This window comes from Pseudorca crassidens, chromosome 5 (genome assembly GCF_039906515.1).
Source record: "Pseudorca crassidens isolate mPseCra1 chromosome 5, mPseCra1.hap1, whole genome shotgun sequence".
Lineage (NCBI taxonomy): Eukaryota > Metazoa > Chordata > Mammalia > Artiodactyla > Delphinidae > Pseudorca > Pseudorca crassidens.
The window spans coordinates 68,483,681-68,504,978 of record NC_090300.1 but is presented as its reverse complement, the minus strand read 5'-3'; the positions used below and the strand labels follow the sequence as shown (position 1 = coordinate 68,504,978).

Below are 21,298 nucleotides of genomic sequence, written 5' to 3'. Positions count from 1 at the left end.
TTTTTCCTGCCTCACATTAAGCAAGACAAAGAGCTTGGGCTTTGTAGTCAGATTCCCCAGCTTTGAACCCCTGCTCTGTTATTTATCAACTGTGCAATCTTGGATAGCTTAGCTTACCTCTCTGGGTAATGTTTTCTTCTGTAAATGAAGTAGACTACCTCCAATCCTGAGGAACGAGGATCAGAGCTAATCTATTTTTTGCTGCGTTGGTAAGCATTATGCCAAAGTAGGCTGACTTTATAGATATGTGAGACAGGCAGATTGGAGCCTACTGGCCTTTTGTACCTGGCGGTGATGTGGGTGGTAGAGACTGGATAAAGAAACTCTGCTACATCAGCAAGCACATATGCCAAAATTGCACTTACGATAGAGATACAGGAGACAGGAAAATTCTGAAAGCCATCCAAATCTTAAAGTCTTATACTTCTCACAGGAGGGGTAAAATAAGAAGAGGTAAAATGAAACTTTTCTGTCATTTGTTGAGAATATGCAGTGTTAGGTTCTGGACTCAATGCTCCACCAGATCACAGTGGTTACGGAGGGGCAGGATTGATGATAATGATGTTGGACTGGTGAACAGTTTGCAGTTGTCTTCTGAACCATCCCTAAAGCCCTTCTAGATCTATAGACGGTTCCTGGAGCTTCGTGCTGTCTCCCCAGAGCTGCCCAGAACTGGACCTCCCTCACCCCACTGCAGTAGCCAAAGCATTAGGCCTGAGCAGTGTTGCCCAAGATTCAGCTTCTGACAGAGGCTGGCTGATGGCTGACGGCCTTTCACATTCTCCATGAGAGCCCACACCACACGTGCGCGCGCACACACACACACACACACACACACACACACATACATACATACATGCCACCTTGGGTTGGGATATACTGAGGACACTAACGGATGAAATTCTCTCTCTGCCCCTCAGTGTGACGGAGTTGGGGTGGACCTGAGCGGCATCTTCCTTGAAGGCATTGCTATTCTCAACATTCCCAGCATGTACGGTGGCACCAATCTCTGGGGAGAAACCAAGAAGAACCGGGCTGTGATCCGGGAAAGCAGGAAGGTCGTCACTGACCCCAAGGAACTGAAATTCTGCATTCAAGGTAAGCCAAGCATGAGGAAAATTGCTCCAGGTCAGTGGGAGGGGTGTTCAGGCGGGTCTGGCAGCAAACTGTATTAGGGTCTACAGCAGGCTCTAGAAGCTTCTACAGCTTTACAGGGACTCGGAGATACACTGACTCATCATCCCTGATGCTGCAATGTTTAATAACCTAATTGAGAAAAGTTACAATAAGGGAGCCCAAAATGACAGTCAGTAGTCAAACTGTGGGACTCCATGAGGTTAGGGTCAAAGGCTGTTTGTGTCAAGGTTACCAGTGTCCTTCAGTAACTAAATCCAATAGTCAGTTCTCAATCTTGATCTTGCTTCATCTGTCAGCAGCATCTGACCCAACTGATCACTCCTTCTTCCTGGAAACACTGTCCACTCAGCTTCCAGGACTCCACACCTTCCTGGTTTCCCACTGGTCACTCCTTCTTAGTCTCTTTTGCTGAGTCCTCAGCTTCTCTCTAACCTCTTTATACGGGAGGGTCCCCAGCCCTCTTCTCTTTTCTGTCTGTACTCACTTCTTTGATGATCTCATCGAGTAGTGAGACTTTATTTAAATACCACGTGAGTGCCAGTGACTCAGCAAGTCCAAAACTGATCTCTGACGTCCCTCCCCCAAACCTTCTCCACCCACAGCCTTCTCCATCTCAGTTGATGATAACTCAAACCTGCCCGCTGCTTAAGCCAAAACACTTGGCACCGTCCTCGATTCCCTTTTATCTCATATCTCATACCCAACCCATCCAAAAATCTGTTAGCTCTACTCTTTAAAAACATCTAAGATTCCTACCACCCTGGTCTGAGGCACCATGCCTTATCCCCTGGATTACTGCAAACCCTCCCAACTGGATTCCCTGCTTCTTCCCCCACCCTCTACAGTCACTTCTCACCACTGCATCAGAATGCCCCTGGGAAAATATGTCTGTCCGTGCCACTCTCCTGCTCAGAATCCTGCAGTGGCTCAGACTGAAAGCTAAAGCTCTTCATGTGGCCTAGAGGGTCCTAGAGTGTTTGGCCTCTCGTCACCTCCGGACTGCATCTTCTGTTACTGCCCCCTCACTCCCTCTGCCTCTGCCACCCGGCCATGAGCCGACTCTTCTTCCTGCCTGGAACAACTGGATAGTGTGCCTTAGAGGCCATCAACTACCCGCCAGGATACAGGACACAGCTTTCTGAGAGTGCCCTTAAAACTACCTTCAGCCCTACCCCTTACCAGCCACTGCCACCAGCAAACCAGACGGGCCGCAATCAAAGTTCCTGGCAGCTCTGCCTCTTCTGTGGATCGGATGAGCCGGCCCCGCTGATCCGCAGGGATTCTCAGTGGCCTGGTGAGCCAGAGTAGGGGTGTGGGGAGAAGCCGTATGTGAGGGCTTTGGCAAAGACCCCACCTGAGGAGCAGGAGAATGGATTCAAATCCAAGTGCTGGCACTAACCTACTTTTTGGGACGTTGGTTTTCTTTGCCATAAAACCAGCATCTGGTATAAAAGTTTTAATGACTGAATGGATGGGATTGACCAGACCATTGATTTTTAAACCAGACCTGCCTATCGAAAATGAAGTCCTGGGCCCCAGCCCATATCTCCATAATCAATCTCTGGGTTGGTTCCTGGGAACCTAAATTTGTAATGAGCTCCCCAGACGATCGGATGGGCTGCCGGGTTTGAGAACCACCAACATAGACAAGTGTCCAGGAATCTGGGTCTGGGTTCTTTGATGTCCCAGGTGGTTAGTCCTAAGGCTGGATGTGATCCCACCAGTAGAAGGAGACAAAACTTGGCCAACCATTGAGGGAATGGTTACTGCCTTATTTCAGACCTACCTGTTAAACAATCAGATTGTCGTATTCTGAAGCAAGGTCATCAAGAGGGGTCATCTGCACACCTGTGTCCTTTAAGAGAAGACTTGGGAATTTTTTTTTTCTCTGCTTCCCTCTTAAGTCCCCTTTATTTCAGAGTAAACTTTTCAATTTGTATAAATTATTAAACTCAATAATGTGTTCCTCCTTCCTCCCTTGGCAGGGGAAGTTGTGGGTGCTAGCAGAGGGTGGGGGAGCATTGGAAGTTGTAGAAAGTTTCTGCAAACTTTCCCACCCCAGTGTTCCCACCCCAGCCGCCACTCTGGCATCCAGGCAGAGCAGAATCAGGGCAGAATCCCCCTCCCCTCAGGCAAGGGCTGGGGGCCGCTCTTGCTGAGGATGTTTTCTGGTTGGGGCTCAAGGACAATCGTCATCTTCCCTTGTATGTCTTACCGTATATCTTCCCCTTCTTCAAGCAAGAGTAATGTGTCTGCTGATCGCTCATGACCTTCATGTACAGGAACTCTCTTCCCAAAATCCCCCTTTCCCACCCCAAGAATATGCTTTCAGAGCTAAAAATGCAGCTACTTCCTGTTCTTTAGATGAGGACAGGAGCTGATTAGAGCAGAGACTGAGGAGGGAGTCTTGGCTTCTGGGCTTTGCAGAGAACGAACCTACAGTGAAAGCTTTTTCTTAAAGGGCCATGATCTCCTTTAAGATGAGATGTTAATGAGGAAACGCTAAAGAGGCAACCCATTTTAAAAAGTGGCAAAGCATTGGCCTGGGAGTCAAGAGTCCTGGGTTCCAGTCCAGACTTTGCCTCTCACTAGTGTATGATGTTGGGCAAGTCCTTTCAACTTCTTGGGTTTCAGTTTTCATTATGTGTAAAATAGGCAAATCTGACAATCCTACAGGTTCCTGTAGAGCGTAGGTTGCTTACAGCTCCACAGAATTAAGGCACGGCCAGGTTTGGGTCTAGTGGACTCCTTGAACAGAATTATATGGCAGGTTTCTTCCTTCTTTCGGTGTGTTTTGTCTCGGTTTATAGGCCAGTGGCTGAGAAGGTAGGGATCTTCCTCTGCAGGCTCTTTATTTGTTGGGATTTGTTATTCCTTGGCAGATTCACTAGGGTTGGAGGTGAGGGAGAGGTCAGAAGAGAATAGTGAGAGGGAGGGGGTTTATCATAGGAAGTGTTAAAGGAAATGACAACAGAAAATGTTACTGTCAAATCTCATCACAGGTCAGTCTTTCTCCTTGGAAAAGCAAGCCAAGAAAGAAGGTCAATCAAGATTAGCATGGAATGAGTTCTATGAAACCACTGGCTGATTAGAAAGCAAGAAGTGGTCTTGGGGAAAGTACCAAGCTTGCAGTTGAATGACCTGGGTTTAAATTTAGGCTTTACACTTTCTAGTCTTATAAACCTTGGAAAGTTACCCAACCTCTCTGAGTCTCAGCTTCCTCACCTGTAAAATTGGCATCATAATACCTAGCTTGTCATGATGATGGATGTCAGAGTGCCTGGAACATAGTATAAGCTTAAATTTTCTCCTCACCTTTAAGGCTATGTTATGTTGGGGCATACCAGCTGAATGACTGATTTTGAAGTTCTCAGGTTTAGCATTGCCACCTATCTGTACTATCACTAAGAAAGAGCAGAGATCCTACCAAACTCCAGCCCAGCCTTTGCCCTGGCACATTAAACCTATACCATCAATTGTACCTTCTGCCTCCTTTCCTAGACCTTTCAAATTCCAAGGATGGAGGCTGGATAGTATTCATCTTTTCCCCAGTGCCTGACCCCGTGTAGTTAGTCCAAAAAAGGTTATTGGATAAATGAGAGGTACCTGGGCAATGGTTCTTTTTAGTTTTTATAATACCAGTAAGAATAGTGACAGGTATTTATATTTCATTTTGGCTTGCAGATAGTTTTTCATATATTAACTTAACCTAACCCTAACCAGAAACCCATGAGCAAGGTTATACCCACTCCCCTCCATGTCCCTATTTCATAGTTGGGAAAAACAGAGGCCCAGAGAAGCAATAGGACTTATACAATTTATGTCCAGTGGTCGCATCAGAACCAAGTCCCTGATTCCTAGCCTAGCCCCAAGTGGCTAGTGTCCAACTAGAAAATTTATTTGAGGTCCTACTATGTGTTCTGTACAAGCCAGACACTCAGAAAACAGGAAGCATTTATGTTCCAGTCCAAGGAAAGGCTCCATATACACTTGGTTGAAATTCTGCTCCTCATACAAGACCTACCTCAAGGGCCATCTCCTTCCTAGAGCCTATGGTGCAACCTCTGGAAGTGAGTCTGGCCTCCGAATTCCTAGAGCATTTAATTTGGGCTTCTGTCTTGACAGTACACTGATTATGGGTTGCCTTGTCTCGTAGGCACATGTATCCTCATCATATTTTTCTCCTGCCAGTACCTGGAAAATGGGGAGCATGTGTTCTTCATCTCTGTGTCCCCTTCAGAGCCTAACATCCTACCTGGCTCAGGTTGTTCTACAGAAATGTTTGTCGGAGGGCGGTGGGGGGGCGGGGAAGGAATCTTGCCTTTGGCCTGTGAGCACAGTGGGCAGTAGATTCTGGAGGTGGACAGGAGCAGACCCTCAGGGAAAAATCTTAAAAAAATAATAGTCTTACAAAGAGTTCGATGCCAATATTTGTGAGACTGAGAATTTAGTTTCATGGAACCATTAGAAACTCATTTGATAAGTAAGATGTGCTGGCTGTCTTCAAATAAGTAATTCAGATGTAGCCTGGAGGACTTATAGCTGAGAGTCGCTGTAGAGTAAGGGACTGACCATTGAACTAGAAGCTAGAAGACCCAGACCTCCCCACCACCAGCCATGTGATGTTAGTTGAATCACTGAATTTTTCCAAGCCTCCATTTCAACCCTTGCAACATGGAAACAATTATAATCTCTCTCCATCAGCATAGTCACCTTGTTTTGAGAGTTAAATGAGATCATCCATGTAGAACACTTAGCAGAATGCCTGGAACGTGGTGAGCGCTTGATCAATAGTAATCAGAAAAATTGTTAAGTGATCAGTGGAAGGTGATGAGTATTTAGTACGTGAGAAAAGGGCCAAATTTAGAATTTCATTCTCTCTACTTCTGCTTCAGTAATTTGGTCTGGATTATCTTTAAATTACCTATGGTTCTAACAGCCAACAACTCTAGGGTTACTTGTTGGCACTGTGCTTAAGCGTGTTTGGCTGTTGCTGCCTATGTGGAGGTTCCACCTGAGTGGCTATCCGGCGAAGCCAGGTGAGGGTAAGGGTGCCAAGCCTTGAATTACCAAGGGCATGCATGGCACACGCTAGATCAGTCCCCCCCGAGGCTAGGGAGCGAAGCCCTGGAAGCTCTGCCGTTGTTTCTCTCCGGCCCCACCCTGGATGTGAATGCGGAGACTTCCTACACATGTTCTCAGACTCTTCTCTGAGGCTCGTGTATGCCCCCATCCAGCCTTCAGCCTTGAGCCAGCAGCAGCCTTGAGGCTGTGTCACCCAGAGCTGGCTACCTTACCCTCAGTGAGGTTTCTTAGTCAACCCCGTGTGAGCTGCATCCAGGGTGTCCTAGACAAGATTCTAAACAGAGAGGGCAAGATCTCCCCAGACTTACACTAGGGAATAATTTTTGCAATTCCTGGTAAGCAAAAACAGGGAGACCTTTGGTAGGATATACATTTTGAGTCAGTTTCCCAGCAGCAGTGACAGGCTTTCTGTCATTTATTCAACACACACCTTCGAAACACAGACCAAATGCCAGGCACCAGGGCACACTGATGAGCAAAACCAGATCTAGTGCCTGCAGCCATTAGGGAGTGCGGGAACCAGGCCTCAGTAAAACAATCCCACAGATAGGCATGTAGTTAGGATCTGTGATAAGTGCTAAGAGGGAGAGTCGCATGGCTACTCAGCACCCCAGCAAGGCCAGCCAGCCACTGCGTGGCTCACAGATAGGCTCGCTAGCCTGGAACTCAAACCAACTAGCAGGCACTCACACAGGCACCCTCCTGGCAAAAGCATACAGTCATCAAATCTGCCACCCAGATGCCAGGATCTTACCTGGGAAGAGGAAAACCCTCCCACTTCAGAGTCAGTTGACACCACTACTTTGTGGGCACAGGTGGTTCAACCTGCCTGTGCACTGTGCCCATGTGGATCTTCACTAATTGCATGGGTCTTACCCTGAATCCCAAAGCCAGATAAAGGGACGCCATCCAGCTGTCAGAGATCCACCCTCCCAGGTGGTGAGCCAGAGCTCAGATGAGACAATAGGATAATCATGGGTACATGAGTTCATTGCTTCTCAGGGCTCTCTCCTCACTTGTAGGAAACCATAACAGAAAGTGGCCGGTTGGGTTCAGGAGCTGTCCAGAGTTGTATGTTCCCAATTTTCCCATTTGGTGGAGATCTGACCAGAAAGACAGTCGTAGTGAGCAATTGCCAGCCACTCACGGCTCATTCGGGTTGAAAAATAGAAATGTTCCTAAAAAGTGTGCATTTCACAGAGGTCTCTCTGGCCAAGGTCTCACCTAGGGGCTGAGATGGAGCAAGGTTAGCAACCCCTAAAGAGCCTGGTGGGCACTTGGGGGGTGTGCGCTGGGACGCCCCTCAGCGCTGGGAAGTAACCATGGCAACACACCAGTCATTCCTCTGCATCAGTGGCAGGCCTACAGAGAGACTCTGCTCTGCTTTTCACAGGAAATCACAGCTTTGTCACTCAGTCCCTCAAGCACCCACGTTGGAATCAACATGCCCCAAACCCAGATGAGGCATTCTCTTCTCCCTCTTTACACACCCTCCCCCTTCTCCTAAAGCCCATTGCCCATCCCCACGTTCCCTGCCTTGTTGATGGCATCACCTGTTGCCCAAGCTAGAGACCCAGAGTGATGCATTTCCCGTCACAGCGGCTCATGGAACTCTCCTGTAATTATTTGCTCACATGGTGTCTCTCCCACCCAATGTGAGCTCCTCGGCTCCAGATATCATAGTTCCTTCTACATCCCTGTGCCTGGCACGGCCTCTGAGACCTTGAAAGAGCTTATTAATATTGGTTGACCAAAAGCACCCAGGGTCAGGGGCACCTGGAGCAGTAAGATAGGGAACCGTGTTTGATGGGATGAAATTTGTGTGTGTGATGCTCGTGAGCAATGTTGCAGAGCTGCTGTGCCAGCATCGGCCTGGACAGGAGGCCAGGAGGTCTGCCTTCCATCCTCACTGGTCCCTTCTCCGAGCCCCTATGTGTTCCCAGCTGCCTCTACATCACGCAGTCTCTCCGTACCTGTCAGGGTTGCCTGCTGGACTCTGCGGGTTAGGCTAGGTGTGTTTTTGCAGCTTCCAAATCAGGGCCACACAACCTGATTCTCAGGTCTATGTAGTATTGAAATCCCAGACTCACTGGTCTCTTAGAAATTTAGAGATCCTTTCGTCCTCAAGATAAGGAGAGGGGGAACCAGCAAGGTGAAGTGGCTGGCCCTTGGCCAAACCCCGACTGAAATGCAGGTCTTTTAGTTCACACAGGCCAGCCCTCTGTCCACTAGAGCAGAGGTTGGCAAGCTTTTCCTGTAAAGGACCACATAATAGTAACTCTTAAAATAGTTAGGCTTTGTGGGCTATGCAGTCTCGGCTACAACTGCTTACCTCCAACCCCTCAGCGTGAAAGCGGCCGTAGACCACACTCAACGAATGGCATGGCTGCGTCCTAGTCCCCCTTTATTTACACAAACAAGCAGCAGGCTGGGTTTGGCCCTCGAGCCGTGGTTTGCCCATCCCTGCACTAGAACCTCACGTGGTCCACAGCCAGCAGCAAGGGCATCACCTGAGAGTGTCAGAATGTAGGCCAAACGTCCTGAAGCCCAATCTGCCTGTCAGCAAGATCCCCTGGTGATGAATGCTTACTCAAGTTTGAAAAGCACTGCACTGGTGGGCCTGGCTGCTCCCCCGAGGATGCCAAGAAGATACTTTATAGATTAGAAAAATGAGGCCTAGGGAGATTAATTGACCCGCCCAAGGTCACACAAACTGGAGGACCTGGGACTAGAGCCCAAGTCCTAGTATTTCACACATGGAATTCTTTCTATACACACCAGACCACCCACCCCAGCCTCCCCATTTCTGCCTGTCCCTGACCCAACCCGCATTTACTAGAAGTTCAAGTGAAGCGATCCTTCATTCTTCCCCAGCTGACTTGTGAATCAGGAGGACTCTGCCTCTAGCTGAGTGCCCCCCCCACACCCCGCCAAGATGGGGAGGGGTGGGCGAGGCAGAATAGGGCCTCCGGAGGCTGTTCCACGTCCGCAGAGGGAAACTTGCTCATACAGGTTCAAGCTGCAGTTAAACTCCAACTGAATTCCTGCCTTAGGAGGTTTGTTGCTCAAAATAGAACCAAAGAACCAAGGAAACTTTCGTTTTTCACATGCAGAAGAAACTTCTAGACTGGCTGTCTGGCAGGCCTAGACATCTTAGGTTTTTCCCTCTTCTGCTTGCCCCATCTTGACCCACCACCAGCTCCTGTTCCCCTCTAGCAACTTTAATATCTGGCACCTCCTAAGACCCAGCCCACAGCAAAACTCCGTCCTGGCCACACGCTCTGCACAGCCTGTGCTTCTTGATCTGTTTTTAAGTCGTGCAAGAAGTGCTTCATCTTCTTAATTAATCAATAAATATGTATTGGGCTGTTGTTTACTGAGCCCTTATTTATGGGCCAAGCTGTTGCCTATTTAATTATTTAATCTATTTTATGGCTGACGCTAATGGGGTTAAGTGACTGGCCGAAGAATACAGAGGATACCGAGTAGAGCTGATTCAAACCTGCCTTCAAGTACCGAGTGCTCCAGGTGCTATAGAGGGTGCAAGCACCAGTGTGACATGGTTCCAACCTCCAGCAGATCTCAGTCGAATGTAAGAAATATATGTAGAACAATCATGTTACCACTGGCATGATAGGCAAGCACCACGGAGTGGCAGAAACAGAGTACGGTTAGAGTGTGGGGAGTAAGAAAAGGAGGGGCTTTCCTTAGGGACTCAACCCCCTGCTGCCCAGCACTGTGCCAGGCACCTAGGAGGTGATCAATAAATATTTGATGTATGACTGAATGAATGAATGAACGAACAAGATAGAATGTGTGTGTGCCAGTACTTGAAGCCGGAAAGGATTGGAAAGGACAGAATGAGAGAAGAGGCACATGGACTAGAGCATTAGCACACAGAAATAGCAAAGGGGAAGACTGGAAACATAGAGACCCTTGAGTAATGTGCCATGGAGTTTGTATATGATCCTTTGAATAATGGGAAGGTTAATAATGCAGGGTTTTAAGCCAAGAGCAATAGGATGAGAGAGCAGCACGCAGTCTGGATTCAAGGAAAAGGAAAGGAACTGGCAGCAAGGAGGCCAGTTAGGAGGCTGGTGCAGAACACAGGCTTACAACTCTGAGGCCTTGAATAGCAGTCAGTGGCACAAGAGGAAAAATGGACAAAAGCCAACAGGAAGTGGGGGACAGACAAAGGGGACACTACCGTGTGGATGATGCCTCCTTCCCCGCAAACCACCCAACAGGGTCCCGACTTCTTCTGCCCACAAGCTCAGCCCTCTCCTGTCTACCTCCACCCCAAAGCCCTCCCCATTACCAGTGGCTACTGTTGGCAGAATGGATGCCTGAAGCAGGGCCCTGTGTCTTTTCCACCTCCAGCCTGCAGCCAGCACCCATCTCTTCCCATTTTCCGGACAATTCGTCCAACACTTGTTAAGCACCTACTTGAATTTAGCACCATATGCTAGAAATATTTTGCATTCATCATCTCGTTTCAGTCCCCTACAGCACCCCTGAGAGACACTTTATAATTAGAAAAACAAGCCCAGGGAGGTTAATTGACCTGTCCAAGGCCACACTAATTGGTGGATCTGGGACTAGAGCCAAGTCCAAGTATACCAAACCTGGCATTCTTTCCATTCACACAATACCCTCCCCCACCTCCCCATTTCTGGTTGATCTTGACTCAACAACCAGAAAGTCACAACTATCTTTTTGCTTTGCCTTTCTGGATATGTGCATCCCTCTAGCTGTGATTCATTTGGTGGGCGTAGCTCTCTGTAATGTACCTTATGTGTGTCATGCCTGAGACTCAGGCTTGAGCTGAACTGGAAGATCTCACCACTAACTGATTGATTCTATGATATACACTGTATGTGGAATTGAAGCTTCTTGAGCTCAGTGGGCAAAGTAATGCCAGATAATAAACCAACTAGTATTTCACCTTCAGGCCAAGAGAGTCGGCATTCCATTTAACAAGAAGTCTCCCCTGCGAGGAGCTGAGGATAGGCTCACCCCACTCCACGCCCCCTTCCCTGCACTGAGAGGTCCCACCATGCCAAGATGTTTGGTCTCTGCTTTGAGTCCTTTATTCAGAGCTTATTTGGGGGGTCAGACCGGCCTTGCTTTGAATTCCAGCTTTACCATATGCCAGCTTTGTGACATTGGGCAAGTTCCTCAACCTCTCTGAGCCTCAAGATTTTTTTTTTTTTAATGTTGGGATAATAGTGTCTATCCAACAGAGTTGCCACAAAGATTAAAAACAATAAAGCTGACAGAACTCTAGGCCTGGCCTGGAGTCTGTGTCCAGTAATAGTCATTCTCTTCATGTCCTCATTGGGACCACCAGGTCAAGATTCCTGTAGCTCCGCTGCCTCCCAAGCCTTATGCGATATTCTCACTCTTGATCTTTCTTAGAGGCATGGTGATGATGTCAGACCCTCCCTTCAGAGCCATTTCAGGAGACCATTTCTTCTGGGGAAATTCCCCACCACACACCTCCACCAGCACGCTGCCCCTCCCCTTCTGAAGCCCCTGGCCCTTAGGCATGGAGGGGACAATGTACCGAACCTTCATCAGAGCCCTGCCAAACCCGGGAAGAGAAAGCCACACAGAATAGAGGCCCCACCGCACAAGCAGGCTTTCAGGAACCAGCCACAATGGCCATTGTGAGCCCAAACTCACCCTTCCTCTTGCCTCAGTGTAGGGCTGCACAGAACGTTCTGTCTTCTGCACAGTGTGAGAAGCGGCAAGGCCTGCTGCCAACCTACTCTTGACCCAGCCGGCCAGGAAACCCAGCCTCCACCTTTGTTGGAAGAGCTCAAACCAAACTCAAGGATAGAATGCCCTCACCCCCGATCAAGGAAACATAGGCCCAGCGGAGGAAAGTGACTGGCCCAAGGTCATACAACTAGACAGCTAGAGCAGAGGCAGAAACCCCGGCCCCTGCCCGCTGGGCCAACACATTTCCTCTCCCTTCCACCCTGCAGCCCCTCTCCTCCTCAGAAAGCAGTGGCTCTGGGCTGCTTTTCCTTTCCGTTTCCATCTGGATCACCCAGAGTCCAAGGCCACTCAGTACCCTCTGACCACTTTTATGCCCTGATGGGGCTTTACAGACCCCTGGGAGTGGAAGATACCTGCAAACCAGTGTGACGAGGACACAAAGCAACCGCCCGTCAGAAGGGGTGCCCAGCTGGACCAGGGGTGTCAAAGCCATGCCTGTCTCCAGATCCTTCTCTGCATCCTCATTGCTCAGCCCAGGAACAAGGGAAAGCCACCAGGCCCGTTGCGGGATTGTATCTCTCTCTCTCTCTCTCTCTCTCTCTCTCTCTCTCTCTCTCTCTCTCACACACACACACACACACACACACACACAGGAACACAAAGGCAGGGAAAGGAAAGGAACTAAAGAACTCATTTCCAAGTAAAAGCTCCCTGTTTTAAAGGAAAAAAGTTGAAATAGGGATTCTTCTCTTGCCAGGAGGGACAGTCACCCTAAAATCTCAAGGTCGTGGAATCTCTGCTCCTCTTTTCTTCAGGGTCCTTCTCCTCTTTCTTTTCCTACCCTCCCCCCCCCCATCTTCTCCTCTCCCTCCTCTCCTTCCTCCTGGACTACCTTCTCTGGATTACACGGATTACCATCTGCAGAAGGCCACGCGCTTACTATGTAGCAAAGACAATTTCCTGAGGACCACCCTTTCGAAAGAAACCTAAAATCACAATGACAGCCACTGTTTCTTGAGGGCCTTCTGTGTGCTCTCTGTGCAGGCTCTGGATGGCATCACTTCTAAACCTCATCAGCAACCCTGCCAGTGAGGTTACTAGACCTACATTTTCCTGATAAAAGACTCGGAGAGGCTAAGCGACTTCTCCCACAGTAATAGAAGTAGTGAGCGCCAAACAGTAGGGACTCCGACCTAAGTCTGTCCAAAGCCCGTGCTCTGTGCTTCACAGCTTGGCTCGCAGTAGCACGCTCTTTACGCTGGGTTTACAGAACGCCAGGAAGTGAGCCCCCTGCCTGCTCCGTTTACCGGCAAGGAGCCCTCTGACTTTGTGCTGTGTCTGAGTTAGGATGTCTAGGGAAAGCACTGGTCATAAATTACCCTTCCAATAAGCTATGATTGGGATACCTGAGGGCCTGGTGCTTTAAAAGGCCAGGTGGGAACATGGCAGGTAAGTTACAGCCTTCCTTCCTTATTCACCTTTTTGTGTCCAAGGAAGCCCCAAAGCCCCCTCCATCTCCATCTCCCCACCCCCCAGCCTGTTTTCAGGCCGCCATGCTTCTAAGCGGGCTTTGAAGCTCTCTAGCTGGGAGCAGCCTTTCATCTGCCCAGACCAGACCCAGTGGGAAGCTTAGGTGGGCTGATCAGTGCCCGGCTTTGTTGGGCTCTGGGTTCCTGAGCCGCCAAGGGCACGTGGGCTATCTCCATGGAAATCTGGAGGCAGGAGAGTAGCCCAAGGTGACGCCTACCACTGGCTTGGCAGGCCGAGTCTGCCAGCTACCACTCACCCGTCCAGAACATGGGGGCCGAACCTGGCCCGCAGCAGGGCAGAGCGGGGTTGCATCCTTGCTTTCTGAGGCGAGTAAGAAGGTCCCACAGCCCCTCCCCGTGCATGCCGGCTTCTCAGTAGCCCAGTGATAAGGGACGTTCCTAACTGCTGTTTGCTGAGCACCTTCACATTCTTTGTTTCTTTTGTCCTCAAAATAACCCATGATGTAGGTTTTCATATTGTCCCTCTTATGGGCAGGGATGTTTGGTGGGGGGGGGGGGGGAATTTTGTTCATATTTTGAAGCCCTCATCCCCAGTACCCCAGAATGTGGTTGTAATTGGAGACAGACTGTAGAGAGGTGATTAAGTTTAAATGAGGCAGTTAGGGTGGGCCCTACTCCCATCTGATTGGTGTCCTTACAGGAAGAGGACATTTGGGCACAGAGAGAGGCACCGGAGATGTGCGTGCACAGAGGAAGGGCTGTGTGAAGGTGGCCATCTGCAAACCCAGGAGAAGGGCTTCAGAAGAAGCCAACCCTGAAAGGTGCAAGATGTACCTTGACCTTGGCCTTCCAGCCTCCAGAACTGTGAAGGAATAGATTGGTGTTGGTTAAGCCACCCAGCCTGTGGGATTTGTTATGGCAGCCCTAGCGAACTAACAGACTCAGAGAAAACAAATGCCCTGCCCTGTATGGACACAGCCATTGAGCTGTTAGCCCCAAACTCAAGAACTTGCGCAGAGTTTCTGAGCTTTTTCCTTTATCCCTGTGATGCCGTATTTGTCTGTCAGAGGCCACGTATGAAGTAGTGACAAATTTTTGCATTTCGAATTAATCAGACACATACCCCTGTCAGTCAAAGCTTCAGAGCAGCATTAGCTGACTGGTGTTACCTGCTGAACTGATAGGATTCTAGCCCAAAGTAAGCACAGACACCTAACACCTCAGTCCACCTGTGCTGCTGTAACCCAGGTAAAGGGGCAGAGCCCACAGGGTTTATTACGTCACACAGCTGCTCTAGGGTATGCGGTGGCCTTCCTCACCGCTGGGATGGGATGGCTCAGAAGCCTTCTGGTGCCGTCACATAGGGTTTCAGCACCTCCGCTGAGGGTTGCTTGATTCCGGGGGTAGCCCATTGCAGCCCTCATACCTGAACCCTGGAGTGCAGATAGAAGGGGAAGCAGGGTGGGAGTGAGATTGAGGGTAGCAAAGCACGCAGCTAGGCTAAGGATCTCCCACGCTTCTCCAGGGCACCGCAAGTGAGGAGCCCAAATCATGAAACCCACATCATATCCCTTATATCTTAAAGGACTGAATGTTCATTAATGTGAACCAGCAGCCAAGATGAGTATGAACATAAAAATTATGCATTAAAGAAGAGAGGTGAAAACCAGACTGGGTCATCATTATCTGTTATATGCAGATTAAATGAGTTAATTCATGGGAAACCTGTTACCCAGTTTAATCTAGGCAAGTTGTTATCATTATTATTAATCATTATATTTTTCCTCTTTCAGGCTAAACCTGTCAAGGTCTTTGACACTAAAGCATGTATCTTATTCAATTTACTCAACAAACATTTATTAGGAGCCTTCTGTATGCCAAGGGCTGGGCTAGTTGCTAAGGATTCAAAGATAAACAAAACAAGAACACATCCCTGCCTTCAACTCTCAGTGGGGTTGGGAGAGTGATGCGTCCAGAAACAGTTGTCGTTGGGTGAGATCCACTGAGCAGAGGAGAAGGAAAAAGCACACTGCCTGGAGTGTCCCGGGAGGGTAAACAGGAGTTCCCCAGGCAGAGGGATACCTGTGCTGGGAACAGGGCCAGATAGCGAATGACCTTGGATGCCTCACTAAGAACTGAGATGTTGTCGGGCTTCCAGAGGGTTTAAGCAGGGAAGATGTGCCCCTTAAATAGGAGCGCCCTGCCAGCCTTTACCTATTGGCGCTGAGCTCCACCCCCTCCTCCAGACTGTGGGAAGGTCTAAAGAAATAAAAGCAAAATGGGGCTGAGCTCAAAGAAGTGGGAAAAGGAACAGAGTCAGGGAAGAGTTTAAAGGAAGAAAAACAGCTGGGGCAGGATGCCCACTTCATCTAAAGCTCACCTGGATTTACGGCCTTTGTGTGAAACCACGAGGAACACTGAAGATTGTTTAAGATGTTTTAACCTGAATATTATGGGCTGGACTCTCGTACACAGCTCTAAGAAGGTAGACAGACAGACAGACTGTTGGGAGTTGCCAGGGTGAATGTGGCAGAAAAGGAAAGCAAACCTAATATGTTTTTGGAGCCCACTCTGTGCCAGACACTTTCACATACACCTCTGCCATTTAATCGCATAACCACACTTTGAGGTCAGTATTATTATTCCTAACGTCTCCTTTTCAAGTGAAGAAGCTCTGGATCAAAGCAGTCAGGAAGTAACTTGTTTATATTCTTCTTCACTCCAACTCCTGCATATGTTTTGGGCAGTTTTATTGCCTAAGGCTCAAGTTCTCCAACTTGATTCTGAGTGTGCCTCAGAATCTTCCAGAGGGCTTGTTAGAACACAGACTGCCAGGCCCAACCACCTGTGTTTCTGATTCAGTCGATCTGGGTGAGGCCTGAGGATTTCCGTTTCTAACAAGTTTCCAGGTGATGCTGATGCCACGCTCTGAGAACCACTGGCCTATGGGGATGATCTACCCAATAACCTAGCCCAGCAGTTCCCAAACTGTCTGCATTTTGGAATCACCTGGGGAATCTTTAAATCAGCTAGGCGAATACTGATTGATGCCTAGCTCCCAGGCCTATGCATTCTTTTTTCTTTTTTCTTTAATTGAAGTGTTGTTGATTTACAGTGTTTCAGGTGTACAGCAAAATGATTCTGTTATACGTAATATATACATATATATATTTTTTTCAGATTCTTTTCCATTATAGATTATTACAAGATATTGAATACAGTTCCCTGTGCTATACCGTAGGAGGCCCACACATTCTGATTTAACTGGTATGGGGGCAACCTGGGTATTATTATTTTTACCCCCCCACCCCAGGTAATTCTAACACGCAGCAAAGTTGAGGAACCCCTGACCTAGCCGCACTTCTCCTCGACTCTGATCCCTATCACCACCCTCTCCTTCAGCTGCCCACCACTGGGGCCGCAGGTAGAACTTGTCATCCTAGCGCCACTCACAGCACATCCTCCCAAACCTTTCTCCCACCGTCTCAGAACACCTGCTCCTGGAACTCATCAAGTCTCTCACTTGGCTTCTCCCTTTTCACCTAGTCCATCAGCTCCTTCCCTGTTCAACCTAGATCCTGTGGTACAGTAATTACTGCAACCATCTCTTGCCCACAGCAACACATCAACCAGCCTGTTCTTTCTTTGACCATATATGTCTACCTGGGAAAGTTTGAGGAGGAATATCTAAATCAAACTGCAGGCATGGAAGTCCAGGGAGGCTTCTTGAAGTTGACAGTGCTTGAGCTGGGTTTTGATGAGCAAGTAAAAGTGGAAGAGAGTATTTCAAGCAGGAGTACGGCATGGGTAGAGGCATAAAAGAGAGAAACAGTAGGGTTTATTGGGGAGCTAAGTTGTTGTATATGTCTGGAGCAGGAACTTAGCCCTACGATGTCAGGAAATAATGGTAGAGGCAGCCTCTTGTCAGATGGGGGCGGGTCTTGGGCATCATCAAGCCAGGGAACTTACATCTTTCCAAGTATGAACAGCAGTTGATAGGTTTTTAAAATGACTTTTAAATTATAACAGTGATATACACTTATAGAACATGCAAAACACTTAGAAAAACATAAAGTAGAGAATAATAATCACTTTTAATCTAATTACCCAGAACTCACAACTCTTGAAGATTTTAGGGGAATTTGTTCTTTTCTTCCATGCATGTTCTTATATAGTTGAGAACATGCTATGCAAGTAAGTTTGTATCCTGCCTTCGCACTTGAAGTTATAACATATACATATTTAATGTTTTTGAAATCTGTAAACATTTTAATAGCAGTGTAAAATTCTATAGTTTGATACCATATAATTTATTCTCATATAGGTAGAAATGGGGGAGGGGGAAGTTTCACTGTAATAAATGACGCCACAATATTCATATTTGTATGAACTTAGATTTTTTCAGTGGTTTCTTGTGATCAATATCAAGAAATAAATGAATCAACCGTGTGAAAGTTTTAGACATTTATTACCAAACTTCTAAAAACTTTTCTGCCAGTTTACAGTCTGATCATAGGTATGAAAGCGTGCCCATTTCATCTTCCCTTCCCAGTGCCTGGTGTCATGGTTGGTGCCACTGAAGGGTTTTTGCTGTGGAGGTGACATGAGCAGATGTGCATTTATAAAATCCCATACTGGAGGCTGAATCAAGTGTACCAGATTGGAACTGCTATCGCTGTCCTTGCTGTTCCGCCTCTGCTTCCACATTCTCCTGTTCCCATGTTCCCATTCTTCCTCTTTTTTCTTTCTTGGAGGAAGTGTTTGCTGCACACAGAGCACTGCCCAAGACTTTGTTGCCAGGAGCAGTGCTGAAAGACCTAGCTCTCTGGTTGCAACAAGTTGGTGCCCAGCCCAGAGACCCTCTTTTTATAGTTCTATGAAAAAAAAAATCTCTAGATAGTAATTCTCATTAGGGAGAGATACTTTTTATATTTTCCAATGACATTGCCAAGTGAGTTTATTGATAAATTAATTTCCTTTTGCATCCAGTGACTATCCAGTCCTACCCACAATCACCCCTGTCCCTGGAATGTCCTTCCTCTTTCTCCTTCTTAACCCAGCAAATTACCTTGGCATTCATCCTTCAAGACCTTCCTTAAATGTCTGTGACACTTCCTTCCATACCTTGCCCAGTCATAATCAGTTACTCAGGCCTCCTTGTTCCTATAGTTCACTGACAACATCTTCTACACCTAACGCTTTTCCTCCCTCTTGGCCAAGAGTCCTTCAAGAGTTGAATATTTTGCATTCCCACTTCTTAACACACTGCCTGGCACTTGGTTGCCATCAGTAACTGTTGAATGATTGAGTGAGTGGATTAATGAGTTCCTGTTTTGCTAAGATACATGGACATTCCATCTTAAACAGAAACAAATTGAAGAATGTAGAGACAATATGGAGATGATATGAATTGCCAAACCACACTCTGAGTCATTGGTGCCTAAGGTAAAGCAGACACGTGGTATATCAGGTGTCCTGATGCTGGATTCTAAGTTCTGAACGTTAAATGTTCTGTGTGCCTGCACATCAACCTGTGCTCTGTTCTGTTTCATTTTAACTCCAGATTTAGTTTCTGCATAAGGATCTGTGTGCTAGAGGAAGTACAGGGAATTGAGTGATGCCAGAATTTCCCAAAATGTGTTCCAAAGAAAACTGCCAGGGTTACCTATAAAACTGTTTTCTAGGTATCACACAAAAGAAGAGTCTCATGGTCCAATAAGTTTGGGAAACAAAGTTGAATATATTTCTTTACTGCAGAACTTCCTGGTAGGCATTTTAGGAAGTTGAAAGATCAGTTAGGCAATGGTAGAGAAACAGAACAGCCAGCAAGTCTTCCTTCAGTGGTAAGCAGGAGCCATCCTAGCCTCTTCACACCGGGGAAGATTCAGAGTACAAATTCAAAGGCCGAACGGTGAGACATAGAAGATCCTGGCCCCTCCCCTTGCACTTCTGCACTTATCGCCCAAGTCCCACATTTGTGTAAACCCCTGCCTCTACCCACCCCCCATACTGATGAGATCAGCCTGCATTATGTCTCTTCTAGAGCCAGGAAGCAAGGTAATGTGTGGGAAGTAATAGCTGCAAGGTAATGTGTGGGAAGTGATAACAACTTTTCGCTGTTAAAGCCATTCAACAGGAAAATTTGTTAAAAGACCAAGACATTGTAAAAGCTGAAACACTTGAGTCTATTAAGGCCCCTGCTTCTTAGAACATTTTGTTACCAGGGAATGTTTCAAGGAGGGAAAACACTGAACTATCACAGCACTGCCAGATACCAAAGACTGGTACAGAGAGCAACATTTTACAAGACATCTGTCTCTCTGCCAACAGAGAAACTTCTAAAAAGTTCGACCTCTCTTTTCTCCTACTTTCTCCTACCCCAGTATGACTCCCCCACTCTCCTCACCCCTAAACACACCCTACACGTCTTTCCTCCCTCCCTTTTGCTCCCTCCCTCCTCCCCTCCCTCCTCCCTCCCTTTCCCTCCCCTCCCTCCTCCCTCCCTTTCCCTCCCCTCCCTCCTCCCTCCCTTTCCCTCCCCTCCCTCCTCCCTCCCTTTCCCTCCCTCCCTCCTCCTTCCCTTTCCCTCCCCTCCCTCCTCCCTCCCTTTCCCTCCCCTCCCTCCTCCCTCCTCCCTCCTCCTCGTTTTTCTCCTCCTTCTCCTCCTCCTTCTTCTTCTCTCTCTCATTCACAACCCATACTGATTTCACAGACACTGTAAAATGACACATTAAGCTAAAACTATCCAATGGTTATTCAACACACTTTAGTAAGAAGGGAACTAATTAAGTGACTAGAGGTTTAGACATTTGTTGTTTACTGGATCTAAGCTCCTTAAGAGAGCCTGGAGCGTTCTCCTAAACAAACTTTGCCTATTCATGGCTTCTTGTTCCAAATCCAAATGAGATGGAGGGTTTAAGGAGACAGTATCTTTTCACAGTTATGAAAACAGGAGTACCAGAGATAGGAGAATGGGAGTGTCGATGGGTGTGGAGGGGAAAACCATGGGTGTAGAGAGACTAATGCAGTGTTTGTATCTGCTGGCAGCTGATGTCCATTAGTGACCGTTAGGTTAGACTTCGGCGACGTTTACACATTTGTGGTCAGCCCAGTAGTTTAACTGTCTTCATTAGAAGTATATCCGTCAAGAGGGAGGAGATGTGGGAATCTATGTTTATGTACAGCTGATTCACTTTGTTATACAGCAGAAACTAACACACCATTGTAAAGCAATTCTACTCCAATAAAGGTGTTAAAAAAAAAAGAAGTATATCTGTCAAGAGACTGTTTTTTAAACAACAGTCTAACAAAAAAGTAAAGACACAATGCTTGGTGTCAGTTTATTTATCTCTTGTAAAAATAAAATACAGTGTGTGTATGTGAAAAAAAAGTAAAGACAAACCCAAATATCTCCTTGCCAATCTTAATAAACACTATCGTACTTTATCAGGAGGCACCTTAGAAGACCGAAGCCATCTGTCAAATAAGCAGAGACATTAACAATTTTCTAGAACAATTTTCTAGTTCATGAATATTAATAGGATGTTAGTGATTAGCCACAACCTGTGAGAGAATTTCCCCTGCCTTAGCAGGCAAAGAAGGAATGGAAGCTTTTAAAGAAGCTGCCTTTTTATTTGCTTCTGTTTTAAATAAATTTGCTTCTGTGTTGTCAAAATGAGTCTTTGGGCCCACCATCAAACCTTAACGCTGCCGTTGCTTTCCCCAGAAATTGGACAGGCACAATCCAAGTCCCAGGAACTTTGAAAAAAAGGACCTCTTCTAGGTGCTGAATCAGAAGCGACTGCCACTGTGGGGAGCCATCGATCCTGTGCGACTCTGAGCCTGAGACTCGTATTTTCTAT

The 21,298-nt window shown here is 47.4% G+C and overlaps 1 protein-coding gene across 9 annotated transcripts in view; it reads left to right on the top strand.

Annotated features, from left to right (window-relative positions):
- Positions 1–21,298, top strand: part of DGKG (diacylglycerol kinase gamma) — a 207,314-nt gene that overhangs the window by 159,315 nt on the left and 26,701 nt on the right. For 8 of the 9 annotated variants that reach the window (XM_067738346.1, XM_067738344.1, XM_067738339.1 and 5 more), the window contains one exon: positions 921–1,098. In XM_067738346.1, coding sequence (XP_067594447.1) covers positions 921–1,098 — 178 coding nt within the window. Of the gene's footprint in view, positions 1–920; positions 1,099–15,229; positions 16,124–21,298 lie in introns of those variants that run through there. The other variant, XM_067738348.1, reaches the window with a different exon arrangement.